The sequence below is a fragment of the Myzus persicae genome, unplaced genomic scaffold (assembly GCF_001856785.1).
Source record: "Myzus persicae strain clone G006 unplaced genomic scaffold, MPER_G0061.0, whole genome shotgun sequence".
NCBI classification, from domain to species: domain Eukaryota; kingdom Metazoa; phylum Arthropoda; class Insecta; order Hemiptera; family Aphididae; genus Myzus; species Myzus persicae.
Genome location: NW_019101938.1, coordinates 82,937 through 104,061, shown reverse-complemented (window position 1 = coordinate 104,061; position 21,125 = coordinate 82,937). Strand labels below are relative to the sequence as shown.

The 21,125-nt window shown below is 27.3% G+C and overlaps 1 protein-coding gene across 1 annotated transcript; it reads right to left on the bottom strand.

Annotated features, from left to right (window-relative positions):
* Positions 1 to 5,386: 5,386 nt before the first annotated feature.
* On the bottom strand, positions 5,387 to 18,600 carry LOC111030820 (NHL repeat-containing protein 2). The gene is made up of 12 exons (XM_022310513.1): positions 18,417 to 18,600; positions 18,041 to 18,322; positions 17,768 to 17,934; positions 15,274 to 15,433; positions 12,215 to 12,594; positions 11,955 to 12,119; positions 11,541 to 11,872; positions 10,390 to 10,660; positions 7,711 to 7,968; positions 7,244 to 7,369; positions 6,913 to 7,108; positions 5,387 to 6,413 (listed from the first exon to the last, which is right to left on the bottom strand). Exons 2-12 carry the CDS (start codon positions 18,279 to 18,281, stop codon positions 5,887 to 5,889), a joined length of 2,823 nt encoding a protein of 940 aa, XP_022166205.1. The 5' UTR covers positions 18,282 to 18,322; positions 18,417 to 18,600; the 3' UTR covers positions 5,387 to 5,886.
* Positions 18,601 to 21,125: the final 2,525 nt, after the last annotated feature.

Genomic DNA, 21,125 nt, shown 5'->3' with positions numbered 1-21,125 from the left:
CCTGAATATTATGAAAACGTTTTGAATTTTCAAAATTTTGGACTTCAAAACTTTGAAATTTTAGTTTTGGAGATTTCGGAATTTCGCTCATCGGAGCCTTGATAATTGAATTTCATAATTTAAGATGTTGGATTTTATTATTTTGATATTTTAATGTTAAAACAAAATTAAAATGTAATATTGAGTTTCCGAAACTTTTTCCGTTTTTCTCTGTAAAACATCTTTTGCACTTAGATTTATGAATTAAGATTATTTAGTATATTGTAGTTTGCATTTTATTAGTGACTTGAACCCAGTGTTTAAAAATTTCATGAAATATTTCAATATTTTAATACAATTTGTGTTGATTAATTTTGACATCCATTTGTCATTAGTTGTTGTTTTCTTTCATTTGCCTTATTTTTGATCCATGGTACCCAAATACTGTACTCGATAAACTTTTGAACACAAATGAATATGGTATTATCAAATTTTAATAAATATTAATTTGTGTACACAATACACCAATACATAAAATTTCTATCTTTTAATGGTATGATACTGGTAATAATGTTCTCAATTATAATTTATAAATGATTCCTACGATCGATAGGCCTCCGTAATGATAGAATTACGAGTAAATTAGAGAATTAGAAGTAATAACGAATTTGGCGGGAATCGACCAATCGGAGAGCGTAGTTGAACACAGTTGCCGATCAGCAGTCTGCCGCACGGCAAAAAGTACTGAAAAATACTAAGTACGCACATAGTCATCACTAGTACTCATAGTAGTCACTATTGTTACACACTTCAGGAATCATAAAATCGCCGAACGCGGTCGATGATGATTTGCGAGGACCAAATCCACCAAATCCACGTTTAAATTTCGTCGAAATGAAGTCGAAACTAACTCGGTTGTACCAGGGTCGCATGAAGTAGCGATACTTTTCCTCAGTTTGTCGTCGGTGGCGGTGTCGTTGCAAGCGGCTGCAGTAGATTCTCGTTCAACGGCTACCACTACATATGTTCCTGTTACTTGTATGCCGATCATTCGCGTTATAAACGATATTATACGATAAAATTATATTTTAACGTTATTAATATGCGTTCACAATGTTTCCTTCACACAGTTTCCTAAATGCTGCTAAAACGTTAGCTTACCAAACTGCTAAGCTGTTGACTTCTCAATAACTTATATTTATGTAATATTATTTGAATGTGGAAAATAGTAATAATAATATTATGAAGTATGCATAATAAATAAATAATATATTAAATGTTTTCTTAATATTGAATTAATCTATTTCACTTCCAGCGTTCCTTTTACTTTTGACACAGTTCTATGTAGTTATTAACCATTGAGTTCAAATTTGTAATCTATCTGTTACAGTGACCTAAGCGACGAAACAAATTGTACCGCAAACATCAGTCCATGTGACAGAGTATAACTAAAGGCTTTTTTTTTTAACATAAAACAATATTTTTTGGGCTGATCTACAGCTTTTATTTTTGACAGATTTTTCGTGAGGTTTTCGTTGCCATGGTTACTTATCAACAAAAAAAATTTATTATTTAGAGGAACTCCTTCGTAGAGCAAAAATATCGCGTAGCATACTATGTTGGTGTTTTTTTAATAAGATTATAATTATTTAAACATATTTTAGTAGTAAATATTTGAAGTTGCATACTACAATTCTCTATTTTGAAATAAAAGTGAATGTTTACTTATAATTTATAAATACAATATTTTTACAGTATATAGATTATAGGCGTACATGATATAAACGTACTCATTTTAATAATAATATTATGTATTTATGTATATAATAAAGGGTGCTGGCTGATTCACCTGGCATGGTCACCCCATTTTTAAATTCTGGGCGGAGGCATGATAAATGTATTGGTTTTATAATGATGAATGTTTTTTTTTTTGTTTGTCTGTCATCACCTTTCGAGGCACTAAAGTGCTTTAATTTTCTACTTTAGCATGTTTTCTGGTAGGAAAGTGAATTTAGTTGATACGTAATGTCAAAAATAAAAAATTCCCATTAGTTTTCAAAAACGTTGGGAAAAACAAAAAAAAAGATAAAGAAAAATGGAGATTTTTCTCAAAACCAGATATTAACAATATGGATTTTGATTTTTGGTGTAACCTTAAAAAAAAACCGTAGATACATGAAAATATGAAATGTTCGCTGAATATTTATAATAACATTTTTTATACGCATACAAAATATTTTGAATTTTTTGATCTATTTATAATCATAATTTACATAAATATTGATACAAAAATGTCTTTGGGTTAAAAAGTGTACATACAATTTAATACAAGGTTCCTCACTAGCTGTTATAATATCAGATGAAAAATATTAAAGAGATACGTCATAAGCACGATTACTTTTTATAAGTATTTAAGTTCAAATTTTATCAAAATATCAAAAATGTACAAATTATTTAAGAATGTATAAAGTGTTCAATTTTTTTATTTGTTAGGGATTGAACATTTATAATGAGGTTTTTCATAAGTAGTTCATAATGTAACAAAAAATATAATGAATATAACATGAACGCACTGACGCAGTTTCTTTTCATAATTTTAATATCAAATTTTTATATATTATTTTAATATATAAAATTATATATTTTAAAAAAGGATAACAATTTTAGTTATTTTGTTGTAGTTTATAAAAATATTATTCGTGGGTACTTACTACTTGAAACTTTTTAAGTGTTTATTTTATACACACAATGCCATCACCAAATGCAATTTTTTTCCAATGATTCAACCCATTGCATACTAATGCAGTAATGCCTGTACTATAATAGTATAATATGTAAGTGTCATTTTTTTAATAATATTTTATTATTATTATTATTTTTATTAATTATAATATTATTGTTGTTCATTTCGTTAAATTAAATTTAAAAAAAAGAAAAGTTGATTGATTCAGTTTTTCTATCGGAAGCAACCTGGATCTCATATACTGCTCGACGCGCTTCATTGTATTCCCTAACAAAATTCAGTATTTCCGTCAGACAACTTAAGTCGAAAAAAGTTGACAGAATTAATAATTATAAATAATAATACTGTATGAATGCTGACTGCATAGTACCTCTATTGAATAATAGTAATTAGTAAATATAATATACTAAAATGAATGTAGGTTTGACAGGTAAGTAGTATGTACTATACTACTAGGTATGTAGTAGTAGTAGTATATCAGTAATTAGTATGTATACGTACAACATGCGATGTTTGACAAAATCGATTTTGTTTTTTTGGTGGTCCTACTCATCAAAAACAAATAGTCGTAGACTCGTAGATAATTGATATTTTTATAAAATGTTTGTGTAAACATTTTCTATACCTACATGATAATATATTGACTCTTTTAAAACTATATTTAGGTATAGACTTTATATTTTTACTGGGTCAAAAAGTTTAAACAAAATGTAATACAATATTCTCTATATTATGTTTTCATTCTAGCTATCTAGCTATTAAACATTTTTAAGAACACACATGCACAACATTATTTTATTATCATTTTAAGTTCAAATGTTCACAATTTTTATCAAAATTGAAATGTGCAAATTGTTTTATAATTAAAAATGTATAAAATGTTCAATTTTTATAGCTATACGAGTTGAAAATTTAACGCAAGATTCCAGATATCCATTTTAAGTGAACATTTGAACAAAATAAGATATTTATAGACCTGTTTTGGTTATTTAAAGTAGGTAGTACCTAGCTAATTTATAATAATATATGGGTGAGTACTTAAAACTTTTAAAATAGTTACTTCATTATTATATTTTATGCGCACTCAATAATATTACTCTGTGGTTTATTTTTAAGCTTTTTCCCGTGAAGGGGGGGGGGGTATAACATTTTTTTTCTCACATTCTATAGGTATTGGTATAAGAAAATTGTTATTTATTTATTGTTATATTTAATGTTTTTGTATACATATCATCTCATATCATCTACTTAGTATTATAATATAATATCAAATTAATGTTTCAATATCTGTAGTTATAGTTTTTTTGGAGGGTTCTGGAGGGGAGGGGCGGTCAGAACCTTTAGACCTACCCCCAAATACGTTACTGATATTAATTATTGTAAAATACATTACTTTTATAGCAATAATATTATAATATTAACTTGGTAAATAGTGATGTAGGCCAACAGACCATATTCGCTCAGAATAATTTTTTTGTATGCAATAATGTATCATTGAATTTAAATTTGACACATTCATAGTATGTACATTAGTACCTACATTACAATGATTTACTTCTGAATTTTGAGGTTCACTCAATATCTGGTGTACAGCTGAGCCAAAGTGATTACCTACTTCCCCCCCAATTTTAAAAATTATTTGCTGCAATTGGTGGGCCAGAAGTGGGTTTGATTGTTTAGAATGTACAATGTACACTTTTATAATAAAGTCAAACGTAATTTTCTAATTAGATTAATAAAATAAAATAATGAATGGAGAAAGTATATTGAAGTATGAATTTTTTGTCACTGGAAAACAAATTCTGTAGTGTTATTTCATTTTGAAAAAAAAGGTATGTGTGTGCAATGAAACAACCAATTTAAGGGGCCCTGAGAGGAAAGCACTAAGTCTTATGCACATAATATATTTTAATAGGCATATAACTCGTAAGTTGTTATCTTAAAGGTAATAATGATGAACATTTAAAGAAGCCTGAAAACCTTATGCGAATAAAGTGTATAGTGACCATCTAGTGTGTTGTTATTTAAATATAACTACTCTATTAGTGTTTTTTTTTATTACAGATATGAATTAAAGACTCAATATTAATTATTATGTTAAAATATGGTTATGAATAAAGTATTACAAAACATAAATATCAGCTATGTACTTAAAATGTAAACATAAAATAATAAAAACATTACTTAAAATGATAAATTAGATTTAAAAACAAAAATAAAGATGTTGATTTGAATAACTAAGAGGTAATGTAGTTGGTAAATACAAAACCTACAAACATAGCTGTGTGAGTGTTATATTCTAAAAATGTTGGTGAATGATATTAGAGGCTATATAATTTACATTATCATAAGGCTAAGGACTTATCGAATGTAATTGAAAGACAATTGCTCACCAACACATTTATGTAAAATAATATTTGATCATCCAATTTCTAGAAAATGTGTTATAATATTGTATATGTGAAAAATACACTAAAAATACACATATAACACAGTATGCACTTCTCATTTATATTAATATAATTTATCTTTAATAAGATATGTTGGAATATGCATATAACGTGATGTTTGATTACCTATAGAAATAATCAAAAAAATTATATACATTAGATGTCTTATTGCTAAAAATTCAGTTTTATTCTAAAAAGATATTTCATTATTAATCAATAAATAATACATGCAACATTCATTATTTTAGTTTTGTATGTTAATTATCTATGCACAATTTAAACGACAAAAAAATAAAAATAATACACCTAATTCTTAACTTACTGATATCTACAGTTAATTTTTTAAATATTCATTGGAATCATAGAAATAATTGAAAAATATTTCATCAATAAAAACATTAAAAATAACTCCCATTTTTTATGATATAAATGAAGGTCATTAACTAAGAATTTAAGAATCAAAAATAATGTACAATCTATAGATATCTCTAATAAATCGTAACATTTACAATAATTCAATGTTATGCATAAATAAATACAAAGCTCATAATATTTATTCAACAGAAGGTAATGTATAATATATTCATATTATAATTATAAAATCACATAAAACAGTTATGTTAAATTAAAATTGATTTGAAAAATGATTTGTTAAGTATTTATTAATATTTAATTTAAGACTAAAATTGTAAATATAATATTTATTAAATTATATTAATCATTTGAAGTAGCAGAAGTTGTTGAAGCAGATACATTATTTACCAATTCCATTGGTGAGTCATTAGTTGAAGCAAGAGAATCAATCTCAGAAGATGCTCTATTTAATAATTTTTTGCCACTTTTATTGTACGGTAGAGTGTAAGGGAAATAGGTATCAGCCGCTTGAGGAGTATTTTCTTCATCACCATATCGAACACGCACCACAAAATCAAATTCTACAGGAACACATTTATCATCATCTTGACAGACACTTGTTTGACATCTTAATATAACAATTTCCTCTTCATCGTCAGATTCATCTTCTGAATCTTCATCTGATTCATTTTCAATATCTGGATTATATTTATCATTCCACCGCCTGTTTCCATCTCTAGATGTTAAATCATCAGTATTTTCATCATTTTTATCTTCTTCCCATTCTTGTTTTGGTATACGAATTAAGTACTTAAAATCAGCTGCTGCTCCTACTGAAGTTGATATGGAGGTATTTGATTTAATTTCTTTTGATTCCCAAGTTGAATCTAAATTATAGATATTTTATCAAACACAGAATGTTATCAAATTTATTAAAATATTCAAATAATTATTATTATACACTTTTCAGTACTGAAAATATATTGATTTATAAATCAAAAACATTAGTAACACAACTAAAATATAGGAGTATGCAGGCATATTTACATATGTTTTTAAACATTTTACACTTAAGTTTGTATCAAGAGAATTTACTTAAAAATTACCCATTGTTATATATTTTTTTTTATTCAAAAGAAATGTATCCATTAAATAAATAAGTACATATATGATGTACATTGTATAAAAAATAAATATATGCCCTGGTACTAACCTTATTAGTGGCAATATTTATTTTATGTTTCATTATTCAGATTATAAATTTTAGTATGTAATTCCCCTACACTTAAATTCAAATGTCTGCATACTTCACTTTATTTTATCTGACTTGACTAAAAATATAAGTTATTGTGAAATAAATAATTTGATTTATTTGATTAAATATACCTGGTAGTTGAAGGGTCCAATTCAAATGTGGTTGATCTTCTAAAGTTTGTGACACTTCAGTTCCAGAACTGCATCCTAGGATAACACGTCCACGTAACATAAGTTGCCCACCAGTCCGTCTATTTAATCTAATTTGGGCTGTTCCAACCACATTTGATGGTGATGATTCTAGAATTTTTGGAAATTCCAATTGAAGCTAATAATGAAAATGGAAAAAAATTAATAACTAATATTACTATCAATATAAAAATTCAAAATATAGTTAAGATAAGTTATGATAGACGATAAGATATTTAGATATGTTTGTTAAACTTAATGTGAATTATTTTACCTTTTTAATAACATAAGTATCAAAATTATACACCCAAACAGAATGATTATTTGTATCAGCAATCAATAACAGACTGGATCCATCTTGAGGGTTTTCAATAAAATGCAATCCATTAGGTTCATTCAACTATAAAAAAATAATTATGTAATTAATATTATCTACTTTATGCTCTTTGTATATTACATTTTATAAAATATTAATTAATGATTTTAATGTTATCTTTAAATAATAATAACAATGTTATTCAAAAATGAAAGATTGCGTTATGGTCAATATAATATTGTTATTTTATCATAAATTCACTTTATATTGGTATATTTGATATTATTTAATTAAAAAAATTTTTAACCAATATTAAATAAATTCAACGCAGAAAGTAAAGATTCAATTTAAAAAGCCTGGCGGGACTGAAAATATTTAGTTATTATAGAAATTATTTTTATTATAAATGACTAAATGAGACACACCTTAACAGGTAATGGTAATGTGTGTACAGATCCACCCGTAGAGCCAGGAATGCCACCAGTTGTTGTGTTGCCACCACCGTTATTATAATGACTTTGTTTATGACTGTCCGACAATCCAGTAACATATTTAATTTTATGATTGTATGAATCGGCTACATACAGAATGTTGCGTTTATAATTCCATGCAACGTCCATAGGATGTTGGAGACGTGAATTGGCACCAGCTCCACCATCAATGTCACCATAGCTGAAAAGATCCTGTAAAATATATGTATATTACTGATAAAATTAGTGTCCTTAGATTTAGAGAAGCTTAAACCATTGATTTTATAATATACAGATAAGCCATACGGCTGTTGATTTAGAAACATGAATAATAGTAAAGCAAAAATCCGATAGATCGCATAGCGTTATTTATAGTCGATAAAATAATATTATTATTCACGACGCGCGGCGGCCGACGGTGTTGGCTTTCTTAGATTAGATTATTATAAAACCGGTTTGGATAGGCTTTTTCCGTTTGATATAATATTGAAATGAAATAATAAATATTAAATATATTATTTAAATCACCAATTACTATAATATTAATTATTAAATTATTACTGTACTATAAAATATACTATGAAATGTTTTAAACCAAACCAATACGACAAGTATAAAAATAATCATATATAGATATTAATATAATAATATTAAATAATTTATTTCATTAATAATACTATACATGAGATAAAATTTTTAACTTAGTTAATTTCGACTGTCTTGTTGTTATTGAATGATCTTTGCATTTCTTAAATATTTTACAAGTCAATAATTTGTCTAAAATGAAGAGTTTGTGGTCTGCGCATTCTTTATTTTCATGGAGCCAATGTTTTATTAAGTTACGACGTTTAAACCATGTCATAAATATTTTTTTAATATTTTTTTTATGTTGAACTTTGCCAAATTTATCTTCAAATATATCAATCGCACAAATAACAAGTTCCACAAGTTTTTTTGATTGAGATTTAAGACCATTTGTTTTAATATTTTCAAAATTTTTATTAATTATAAATAATTGATCTTTATTATTAATATCGGTGTCAGTTATTAACTGTAATTTACAACTATTACAATTAAAATTGTTTAAGCAAATATGTGCTAAATACCCAGCAAAATAAACAACAGTGCAGTCCTCCAGTGTTACTTCTACATTTTCTTTATCTTTATTTAAATTATTATGTGAATCATTAGATGACGACGACGATAAAGATTCTGTGTCACTTAAGTCTATGTTGTTATCTGAACATGTAATGCTAGATTGTTGGTTATTTATGTGTATTGTATAATCTACTTCTGTGTCTAAATTCTGTTCACAATTTGTACCCTTTGAAGTACAAACCAACGAATAAATCGCTGTGCTTCTAAACGATGTTCTTATAACTCTTGACGTAGGATTTCTATTGTAACCCCCCTTCTGTCGAAAAATTGAAAACAAATTTTCAAGTACATCTTGATTCAAGCGATTTGTGAATAAGAAGCTAATGTTATGTTTTTTTTCATCTTCAAAAAACTGTAGCACACCATTTATGGTTTGAGTAAACCCATTAAAACACGGAGGTCGAGTGATTTTTTCTTTTTTAGACAACTTGTACATGTCAACAAAATACGAGGACGCATTTATCAAAAATTGTTTTACACAATTTGTATCGGACAAAGCACAGTTATAAATATTTTTACTATATAAAGATCTGCTATTCAAACAATCAAAAAGCCTGTTCATAAAATCTACAAAGTCTGCTGTATCTGAAGCTGTTTCACTAGTTAATTCGTTTGTAGAGACACAAGTACGAATTGTTGAAGCCATAGTGTGGCTTAGTACTTGAACAGCAAATTTTACCCTCATTTTTTGAAATGAATTTGGATTTATGTGCGTATCGGTTATTTTTAATAATGCTCTGCTTTTTTTGTTATTTTTGTCAATGTAGTATGTTTCCTTAATATCTGAGTAACAAATGTTTTTTTTTCCTCTTTTAAATATGGACCCGAAGTTGCCGTGTATGTAACTGTGGATGTGGAAACAGTTTTATTAAATGAAGTACAGTAAAATGAATATTTTTTATATTCCATAAAATCAATGATAATATTATATTTTACAAATTTGGTACATTATTATTTATCACGTAACGCGACTAGCACTCAATTGATTCAATTATCCAAAACACTGTTGTGTTTGTCGTCAGAGAAAAATATATCATCGATCAAAACAAATACTAAAAATAGAATCGCAGTACGTTATCGCCTATCGTAGTACGCGTATAGCAAAACAGCACCCATCCTATGTTTACCCCTCTTGAATGCAGTCGAACACAGCGACGTCTAACGGCTGAATGCAATTAGCCGCTGCCACAATAAACAATAGAATGGCTTATCTGTATATTATAAAATCAATGCTTAAACTAATGTAGGTACAAAATTGTAATATAATATACATTTTTTTTTGGGGGAGGAGAGGGGGGGGGAGGTCCGGCCTTTTAAGACCACCCCGTAAAACAAATTTCTCTCCACCTTGTTCTGTTTTCAGCTATTTCTCTCCAGTTTGCTCTTGGGTAATATAATATACATACAATTATTTAAATAAGGCTACTCAATATTAACTTCAAACAAATTTTCAATACAATATTTGTAACAACTTACGGTTGGATCAGGACTTCCGCCAGCTACATTCAGTACCCTATATTTTCCCATTGAATCTAAATACATACGCCTGACGGATGAACTTTCACTATCAGCAATGTATAAAGAAGGATCGGCCCCATTTGATGCAGACCCAATACGAGACGATGGCTTAGTTAAACACAATCCAGAAGGTTGAGCAAAAGAAGCGCGTTGGCCATTGTAAGAATTATTTCTATTTTCTTCTTTGCCTGTTCCTGCCACCATAGTGCACAATCCTTTGGAACACCATCTAAAAGTTGAATTTATTTTTATAACATTCAATTTATTTTTAATCAAAAAAAAAAATTATCTATACTAAAACAAATAAACAAATAATGTGTTGTAAAATATATAAAAAAATAATTTGTAAAGCAACAATTTAAGTACATTTTTTTTATTCCTAATATTATTATGTTTTTTTTTGCAAAATCTACATAACATATCGAGTATTCTTTAAAATGGTTCTGTGTTGAAGACTTTTTTGTAAATGGGTAATAAATGGGTACAAATGTATTAAAATTAAAAAATATGTATGTATTTTTAAATAAAATAATCATTATGTATATTTATTACTAGTATTTACTTCATTTTTAGTTTGATAGTGACACAAAAATACACTCCAGACACAGTTCATACACAATAAAAGGATACACTTGTGTATATCAAGCCTGGGCAAGTTAAATTAAGTTAAAATTCAACCAATACATTTTTTTAAACTTTGTTAATTTAAAAATTAATGGATAAAATAAATTAATTGAACTAAAAATTTTCAAATTGGAAAGAAAAATACAACATCAATAATGAATTTGGAAATTGTTTCAAGCTGAGGGTTCTGTGTGTATCAGTAGCGTAATTTGGTCATGTTTGGGAGAGGGGGAAGGAATTGATACATTCATATGAATTATAATGATGTTCAATGTTCTTATTAGAACTATGATTATAATATATGACAATTACATGAACAGTAAATAAAATAGGCACGCAAAATAACAAGATACTTATTTTGTTATTTGCGTGTATCAGGTAGGGTATAGGATAATTATAGTTTATAAATTCATAATACACTTGTAACTAGTATCATATAATTATAAAGTAGTAGATCCAATTAAATATTATATGATGATTCTTACTTTGATTTCATGCTTGAGCAAGTACTAGTACTTGTCTTATCTAAATAAAGAGCCCATATTTGATGCAAACCAGCCATGGCAATCAACAAACAGCGCACTGGAGATGGTGTGGGTACAGATGTAGACTGTTGCTGTTGTTGAAAGTTTTGATTTGGTGTATATGGTTGTGGTGTATATTGTTGTTGATATTGAGGGCGTGCTTTACGTTTGTAATATACTACATCCCAGGGGGTATTTAGAATTTGAGAATTCCACATTTGCCCTCCATATTTATCATGGCCTTTTTTCCCATTGCCAGCTACAGTTTTAACAGTTTTTTCTTTTAAATCAATCTGTAAGTAAAATAGATTTGGTAAACATACTTTTTAATTTTAAATATGTTAGAAAAATCAAAAATCTCCATGGAAGGCTTACCATACGAATAGCATGATTTTCTGTGTCACACACAAATAGAATATGAGAATTTTGGAAGCATATGCCTTGAGGACTGTGAAATAAAGCTTCTGTGAAATTTCCATCTTTAAATCCTTTTTTAGTAGTAGATGGAAAGAGACCAATTCCACCGCCACCAATAACATGCTGTTTAAAAATTAAAAAAAATTATTTCATGTAGTTAATATTTTTATTTTTTACTATTAATAAATCATTATATTATAATGGTATGAATATATTACCTTTACACGTCCTTGAAGTGTACAAACCACTATTCTATGGTGACCACTATCAGCAATCGCTATTAATATTTTACCATGATGTCGGTTATTTAAATTAGAACTGTTTACAGTTTCATTGCCATTATTCTTCCTCTTCTTCAATTTTTTAGTGTATGCAAACACCTTACCGGGATAAAGTAGATGTTGTTTTGAAGTAGATGTCTGTTTACCTGTAGTTAATGACTGTAAAGTTGTACGGCCTGGAACAATTTCTGGTATATTATGTGAGCTTATCATGGATGCTTGACGGAGAATTTGTAAAGCTGTTTCAATAAATGTAGGCAATAGTTGTGAGTGAAATTCTTCACCTTGAACCACAAGCATGGGTTCACCATTAGGTCCTTTAAAAAAAATTAAGATCACAATTATTTATTAACAAAACATTTTTTTTCTAGTAATTATCACGATTTAAGATATACAGGTTGCCCATCGGTATATGCTAAGGTGAGTACCAAATTGAGTTCTTCATGATGCTGGAAATTACAGCAAGCGCTCCCTGTGAGAGAAAAGTTAATAACCATGTCGCTGCCAGCTGCCTGGAGCTTGCTGAATTTTAAATTTTCTATTTTAAATGTTGTAATTCTTTTTACTAATTTAATTTTACAATTTTATCTTATAATTTATATTATAATTTTCCAAACATTTTATTGAGGTCTGCTTTCAAGCTGTACTAGTGTAACAGTAATATAATATTATAATGTAAATTATATAGATTTTATTATTTTATTATAATATTTAAGCTATAATACAAGTTACAACCAATATGTTTATTTATGAACTAAATAATTTATACACAATTTACAAATTTATCAGCTACCTAATTATTACTTACCTAATTAAGATTTAACCAATTTTAATAATTTTTTTTGTTTGACACTGTTTTTTATTTGCCTGATTTTGCATAAAGATGTATTGCCTTATGCACATTGTAATGTACTAAGAAAATATATTGGTTAGCATTTCTTTTTGGTGTTCACAAATGGTGCAATTGAATTTAATATTTAAATTCCTTGCGAAGAACTCGTTACAGGTATTTTCAAAGACATCATTTGAACTTGCATTTAAAACAAAACATTCTTCAAGCTGCTTTATAATTGTATACAAGTTGCTATCTGGGTAAGTAAGATACCCCTTTGTTTTAGCTTGTACTAAATCTGCTTTTTCACCAATATGACCTGATGTGCTCAAACATTTTAAACTTTCAATGCACATTTCACACTCAGTTTTATTAACTAATCTTCTAGCAATATATCTATTAAGATATTTAATTTAAGAAATCAGGTATAGGTAATTATTATATTAAAAATATTATCATTGTATATTTGAACACAGCCAAAAAATAAACAATGCAATCAAACACTATGGAATCTGCATAATTGTGGTCTAAAAGAAAATCATCTAAATCCCAACATTCATCCTGTATTATTTTATCGATCTTTTCTTTTAAGTTTAATTTAGGCTATTTTTAAATTTAAAATATTAGAGAACATTTTTTAATATTCAAACACAGAATAAATGAAATAATGATATATTTTATTGCTATTTTATGTGCTTTAGGGTGGTCCTTATTTTCCGATCTCTGTTTTATTCAGATAAAACCACCCAAAGTCGTTTGGATAGTGATAAAAATGAGTTATGCAAAGTTTGGAAATGATTGAAAATAATTAGCCCGTGCCACAAGAGCACCAAAGATTGATATATAAAATCTTGTAAATTTTTTATACATCTTAAAATACTCATAACTCGCGTTAAAATTAAAATATAATAAAAAACCTATGAGGTTGACTAGATAATAATCTTACCTTTAGATTTTATAAGAGGTCAATTTGCACTAATTTTTAAACTAACGGAGCTACACATGTTCTGCTGAGCGTAAAATTTGGTATGGCAGGCACTTGTAAGACGGAGACAACACATGTAGGTATCACATCCTCTTAACCATCAAATAAAAATAAACATTTCTTTTTTTCGATAAATTAGCTGGTGTAGTGTCTTTATTATCATTAGTTTCTACTGGAGTTAAATGTATAGTCTGTCATCATGTCACGATCATTAGTTAGACTTTTATCAGTATTACTGTTAATGGGGTTCTAAATAAGAAAGTAATTTTATACTTGTACTTGTAAAAAAATTGATATATTAGTTAACATAATTCTAAAGTAAAAATTATACCAGGTTTAGTGTTGGTGAACTACTAAATCTTTTACTGCTCTAAACTATGGGAATTGCTCCATCTCAAAGTTTAGCTTTTTTCAAACATATCTTATTGTAAAAATATTAATCAATTTACATTACACTATTTATTTATTATTTATTGTTTGTTATTTACTATTTATTTATTAACTACCAAAGTTATTTTTGAATTTAATGTTTAGGTTAATATACATACTACATATTTTTTTAAGTCCAGTACCAGATACCCATATCCTAACAATATCATCTTCCTTGAAATGCCTTTGGCACAAGAGAAAATTTTCTTTTAATTTCATACCTAGGGCATTTTCCCACAAATCTAAAGAGCCTTTAGGTATATCAAAAGTACTACTTTTGTATTGTGTGTTACAACAAGGTATGCAGCACTTCATTTTATTATATTTTTCCAATTTTAATTTATATTTTTTTTATAGTTTTAAGATATCCTACTGAAGTCTCAAATCTCAAGACTAGTGGGGAAACAATACCATACGTTATACAAAATAACAAAGTTTTGTATGTGGCTAAGTAATAAGTACCTAAAGTACTTAAAGTATTTATATATATCTTAAATTGTGGAATAGAATCTATGACATAAATTCAAATTATTAAGTGTGATAACTGATAATTAGTTCATGATTTAAATTGTGATAATAGAGAGCGCTAGCGTCTTTTTCCAAGGCTGTGAGTCAATCTCGTCTTCAAACTTTAATCATTTCGGTATAAGTCTATGGGCAACCTGTATATCTTAAATTGTGGTAATTATACATAGTTTATTGTATGTAAATGTTTTTTTTTTTGGTGATAAATAATAAATTATATATTACCAATGAGTACTAAAGTAGGCCAACAACATACAGCTAAATCATTCCACATTGTACCATCTGTATCATTTACAACACAATGTTCAATTGAATATTTTTCAATGGCATGATGTACATTTAAAGATTGTTGTTCATTAGGAAATTTTGCACTATGCACACCAATCTGTAAAAATAATTAACAATTGTTTATGTAACTAGCAAACACGTAAGCAAAGCTGAAAATTCTATGATTTTATGTATTTTTATAATACATCTACATTTTTTTATACCGTTAATTTTTTATTTTGAAAGACTTAAAATTAAACATTTGACTAACTTATATGTAATATTTGGCTGTTTTTAATTGTCTTGTATTAATTGCATTTTCATGTCATATGATGAAAATATTTAAATTTAAGAAAATAACTACATATACTATTAAATCTAAATTCTTTAAAACTCAAATAATTGAACTTCTTTATTTTTGCATAATTAAAAATTAAACTGAATTACAAAAACAACAAAATTGTGAATATAAAGCTTTCAATACAAATTATAAGAGCTAGGTGTATAGATTTCCATATCATCTTAAGGTAAGGTGAGTGTATATTAGAGCCCGAACATAAACAAATGCACTTGTTCGAGTTAAGCTAAACCGTTTTTATAGGTTTGTTCGGTAGCATTTGTTCATGATCCGACTTTAATGTAAGAGTACATTTAGACAAATTCAATATTGCTTTAAAGCTTAAATGTAATATTACTAAGTTGTTGGTGGCAAATAAAAATTTGATATAACATATAAAACTAAAACAGTGGTAAAAATTTTTTTTTTTTTTTTCATGCTTAAATTTTGAGAAGTAGAAATGTATTGATTTTTTCAACTTTTATTATGTATTTATTAATAACATATTATTTGTATTTTATAGATTATTCAAGATATTAGAATACTTAATACATTCATGTGAACAGATATAGATTCCAAATGTAATCTAGTTTATATTGTATATTATATTATTATTGTAATTATTGAATTATTATTTATGTAATATATTATACAAAATCATCTTTAATAAATTAATTATTGTGCTAAATAATTCATTTTTTTTAAAAACATGAAATAAAAATTACAAATTTGTAAATAATATAAAACATATTATTATAAATTGGCTGCCAACTGATTAATTTCTTTTGGGATAGAGTATAGATGTTTTTTAAATGCAATAAAAAACTTAAATTAGATGTTGAATTAATTAATAATCCCAGCTATTCCAAGTTTTTTTGTGAATATCCTTAAAGGTCTTATTAATAAATCTAATCTTTGAAATGGCATTAATTTCTATGCTCTAGTATATTATCTACTCTAGTATCTTTACTTTCTGTAACCCTGTAACCTTTGCATTTCTTAAAACTTTTATAATTTCTAAAATTTGTTTTGTAGGTTATTTGTATTTTTGAATCACTTCAAATAAAAAAATTCAGTTTTGGATAACTTAGTCAAACAAAAATAATATATAAGTACTTTAGCAGCTTTACCATATAATAGGTATAAATTGGAATTTTGGTTTTATTTATTTTTTCATCAGTTTTCTAATTTTAACAACATAAATAAATAAATAAATAAATAAGTAAATAAATAAATAAATAAATGAATGAATAAACTAATAATTGAAAATGTTAAAATGTAAAACTATATTTTCAATTAGGTACATAAATGCCTATTTATTATTATTAATGCTTAAAACCAGTAGCAATAAATTATAGGTTACATATTTCCAGATTTACTAGAGTGAACTAATAAATGCACGTCCAATCTTCTAATTATTCAACTCCATTTAAATGAACATTGCGGTGCATACAAATTAAGTTCTTTATTAGGAAAAAAATTAAATACCTAGTTAAGTCCAGGGTTTTTAACAAAAATATACTAATGTCTTATTGATCCAAATACAATTGGTAAACGAAAAATATACTAATAAAGTATAATAAAAAACTAATATAAGCACAAAGTTTACCTCATGTGTTTTTACCAATATAAGAAATTAACTTATTACCAACATTTATGTAATTATAAACAAGTAAAACTGAGTTATGTATATAAGTATTAAACACATTAATTATTATATTATATTTTAAGCAACTGAATTATACATAATATGTCACATATATTAAACAATTATTTCAAAATTAACATTTGAAAACAAATAATTTAACACTACATGTAGACATTTTTGGCCACAGACAGTCCTACGTCTGGGATGGCGAGTTAAATGGGAAGGAAGATGTTACTTTTTATAAACTTTAACAGGACTCAGATAGCATATTTAAACATGGATTCAATTAGTATATTTTAAATGGGACTCAAAAGGTATTTGAATTTAAATATTTTACCCGCAATTTTATTATACAAACTAAGGAACAAAAAATGTTTGATAGGTACCACCTTTTCAGGTATTTTGTAATTTTCACAGAATTTTCTATAAATAAGGAGTATTGAGTATGATTTAACATTAGTACTTACAATTACTAATCCATCTTCACACGTAAAACGCTGTTGTAAGTTATGTAGAACAGGTAGTATATGCAAACAATTCACACAACAATAAGTGAAAAAATCAAGTAGAACAAGTTTGCCTTTTAAATCTTTATTGAATAATAAAGGTTTTGTACAGTTGAACCAATCAAGATCTGAAAAAATTCAAACAAAATAATGTCTATAAACTGTTGTACTAACCTATTCCTGGAATTAAAAACAATTAAATTTTATTGGTAATTTGGATGCTATTATACTAACTGGGCTTAAACTCATTAACGCGCAATCCCGATGAACCAACAACTGATCCGCTCTGAAATCCTGGGATACCTGCAGCTTGTTGACTACAGCATGCAGTCAAGATTTTCTGTATATAATCTTCGGTTATCTCCTGAAGTTGTACAGGAATCGGCAAGTCAGCTTCATCAGTGGAGGCTTGGTTGCCGGCCGAACTGTTAAATAGATCAACAAACACTGACGATATCTCAATAATCCTATCCATGTTTCGACTGGTGTGGCGATTATTGACCCTGAGCGTGAAAACTAATCCGAACAAACATCAAAAAAAACAAATTGCCCAATATTAAAACCTCAAACATAATCGCATGAATGTAAATTGAATTTACAAAATACGTACTTAGTACCCACCAACGTGATTGTCAATAATAATAAAAAATCATAAACAGCAAAAACGGTAAAATTCTCAAATATCTGTTACGAATATGAAACTCGGCAACTAATGCGGTATAGAATAACGAACCCGTGTTCCGTTGTAACTTGCGGGTGGTAAACCATAAACACGAAAACTTTGTTGTGTACACATGCTACTGATAGCGAGACCGCGACCGGGATCACTGCTTTTTGTTCCACAATATATTTGTTCCAAAGTATATTTGTTCCAACTAAGCAAGTTACCTACCAAAAATGTACCTTTTTTCTCCAAGAAATATAAAAGTTTAAACGCAACTGACTTTTTATTATTATTATATTCGAGGCGTACTTACAGATTTTTTTTTCTTCTGATGCGTTAATTGTTTGGTACATGTAACAGACCAAATTGCAATTGAGTGTTCCAAGAATTGTCTACAGCTCAACATAAAAACCAATATGGTTACCAGTTGTAACGTAGTTGTGAATCCAAGACCTCCCTTGGGTTGATCTAACCCATAGACGCATAAACGACAATTGTGTATGTATGTCTATGATTTAACCTATACAACTATATGGAACTGACTTTTATTCTATAAAAAAAAATTTCTTTCAATCAACAACTAAAAGTTAAGATATTATAGACGAGTCGTGACTACATGATAAACTGGTGTACGGGTTATTTCCCTCAAAATATTTTCAGTGGCGGAGCTACTTGCGGAGATTTTTTTTTCTTTTTTACCACACTAGAACGCCCCGTTACCTGCCACAATGGTGGCACTATTAAAGTATTAAAGTATACATGTTCTATGGGAGCATGATATTATATTATTATGAAAATATCACTAGCGCGGGGTGTAAGACTGAGCTAAAAAGTGAAATATTCCAGAAAGACAACCATAGTAAATACTTTTTACGGAAGCGTATTGCCCTTTTTTCAACAGATGGTTATTCCATATAACAAAATTAGTTGTACATATAATAATATTATATTGGTTAGGTTAGGTTAGGTTATTTGGAGGTGTTTTAGACTTTAATCCTGGCTCTATATTTATAAGCTTTATCATATAAATTGATATAATACAGATACTTGGATGTTTAAAAAAAAAAAATTGAATGAAATGCCATGAATAAGTTTCCAGGTACCTATATTATATATAGACTACAACCAAGCCCGAGTTTATAGAATAATGGGCCCTAAGGCAAATAGTAAAAATGGTCCCCACCAAACATATAACTCATCATAAATGTACCTCCTAAAATATTTGCTATCGTATATGTTATAGATGTAAACAATTATGTACACTTAATATAACACTCAAAATGTACCTACAGTATGTTAACACATTACAAAAAACAAAAAATACTACACTTAACTAAAATATGATCATTAAATACTCAATAAAAATAATTTACACATTACTTGTCTTATTCAAAACATTTTTTTCTACATTTGTCTTTAACTAAAGTTAATAGATGGTAATAGGTGTTCATAAATCAATCGATGGTAACTAATCATGGTTTGAAAATAATATTATAAATGATTTTAAGGATTTTTGAGTTTTACGTCATGCTAACTTTGAAAATGCTCGGTTGGAGGAACAATTTGCCACAGGAATAATTGTTAAATACCTATAACCAAACTGCAATTAAAATATTAGTAAAAATATCTTTCATTTTTATTTGTTCAAACAATTACAGTATTTCATGCACATTTGAAGCACCAAATGGTGGTTTACTGAAATCCCAATATTAATTTAACTAACTTATTTATTTAAATATTTAATGTTTTTTAATTTACTATATTTTTTTATGGCAATGGAATTTTTTTGGCCTCATAACAGTGTGTACCTTAAGGATGCGTCCCTTCGGCCTTTCCTCCCTTACAAAAGTAACATTGTAGTATTGTCGTCATTGCATATCCTTTCAATTTACCTATTTCCTTTGATAAATTATTTTATTCAAAATTTGATGTTTGGAATCTTAAATATACCTACTTAAGAAACTTTAGAATCATATTTCTGAACTTAATTTTTCTAATATAAACCACTCTTTTGTACTGTAAATTGTTGAGAAAATGATTTTTTTGCATACGTTGATGTATGTCTTAGTGAGGTCCAGTTATTTGTTACCAGATATTAATAATAAAGAAAAATGAAATATTAGGTAAGCTCTGTGCAGTACAGTAGGCGTTGAGTATAACTCTTTATTAAAGATAAATACTTTAGAAATACTTTAGAGCGTTAGAAACTTTCGGTCAGCGTAATGAAAATTACCATTGTTTTGTCATTACCTTCAACCTATCTTCTAATAATTAAATTATTATGATAACTACTTATTATTTTTATTTATATTATAGTAATTATGAGTGTATTAGTGAATTTGTCGGTTTTCATCCACGATTAACTGTTAAATCTAGTTAAATCTCATCCAGTTACCAAATGTTAAATCAGTATAAATTATAAGCAATAAATTTTCAATTAGAACATTAAAAAAAATTTAGGTTAAAAGTAGCGCTCTACATTGAAAAAATAGCTCACTGTATTAAAAAAAAGTAGCGATAGCGATAGTATCTACTACGAATGTATTACTATTATTAACTATTAAGGACTATTAATAATAATAGACAATATAGTATGATAATAATCCTTGTCCCTTGGTCCATGTCACCTAGTATTTAAGCGTAATAACTTAAAAA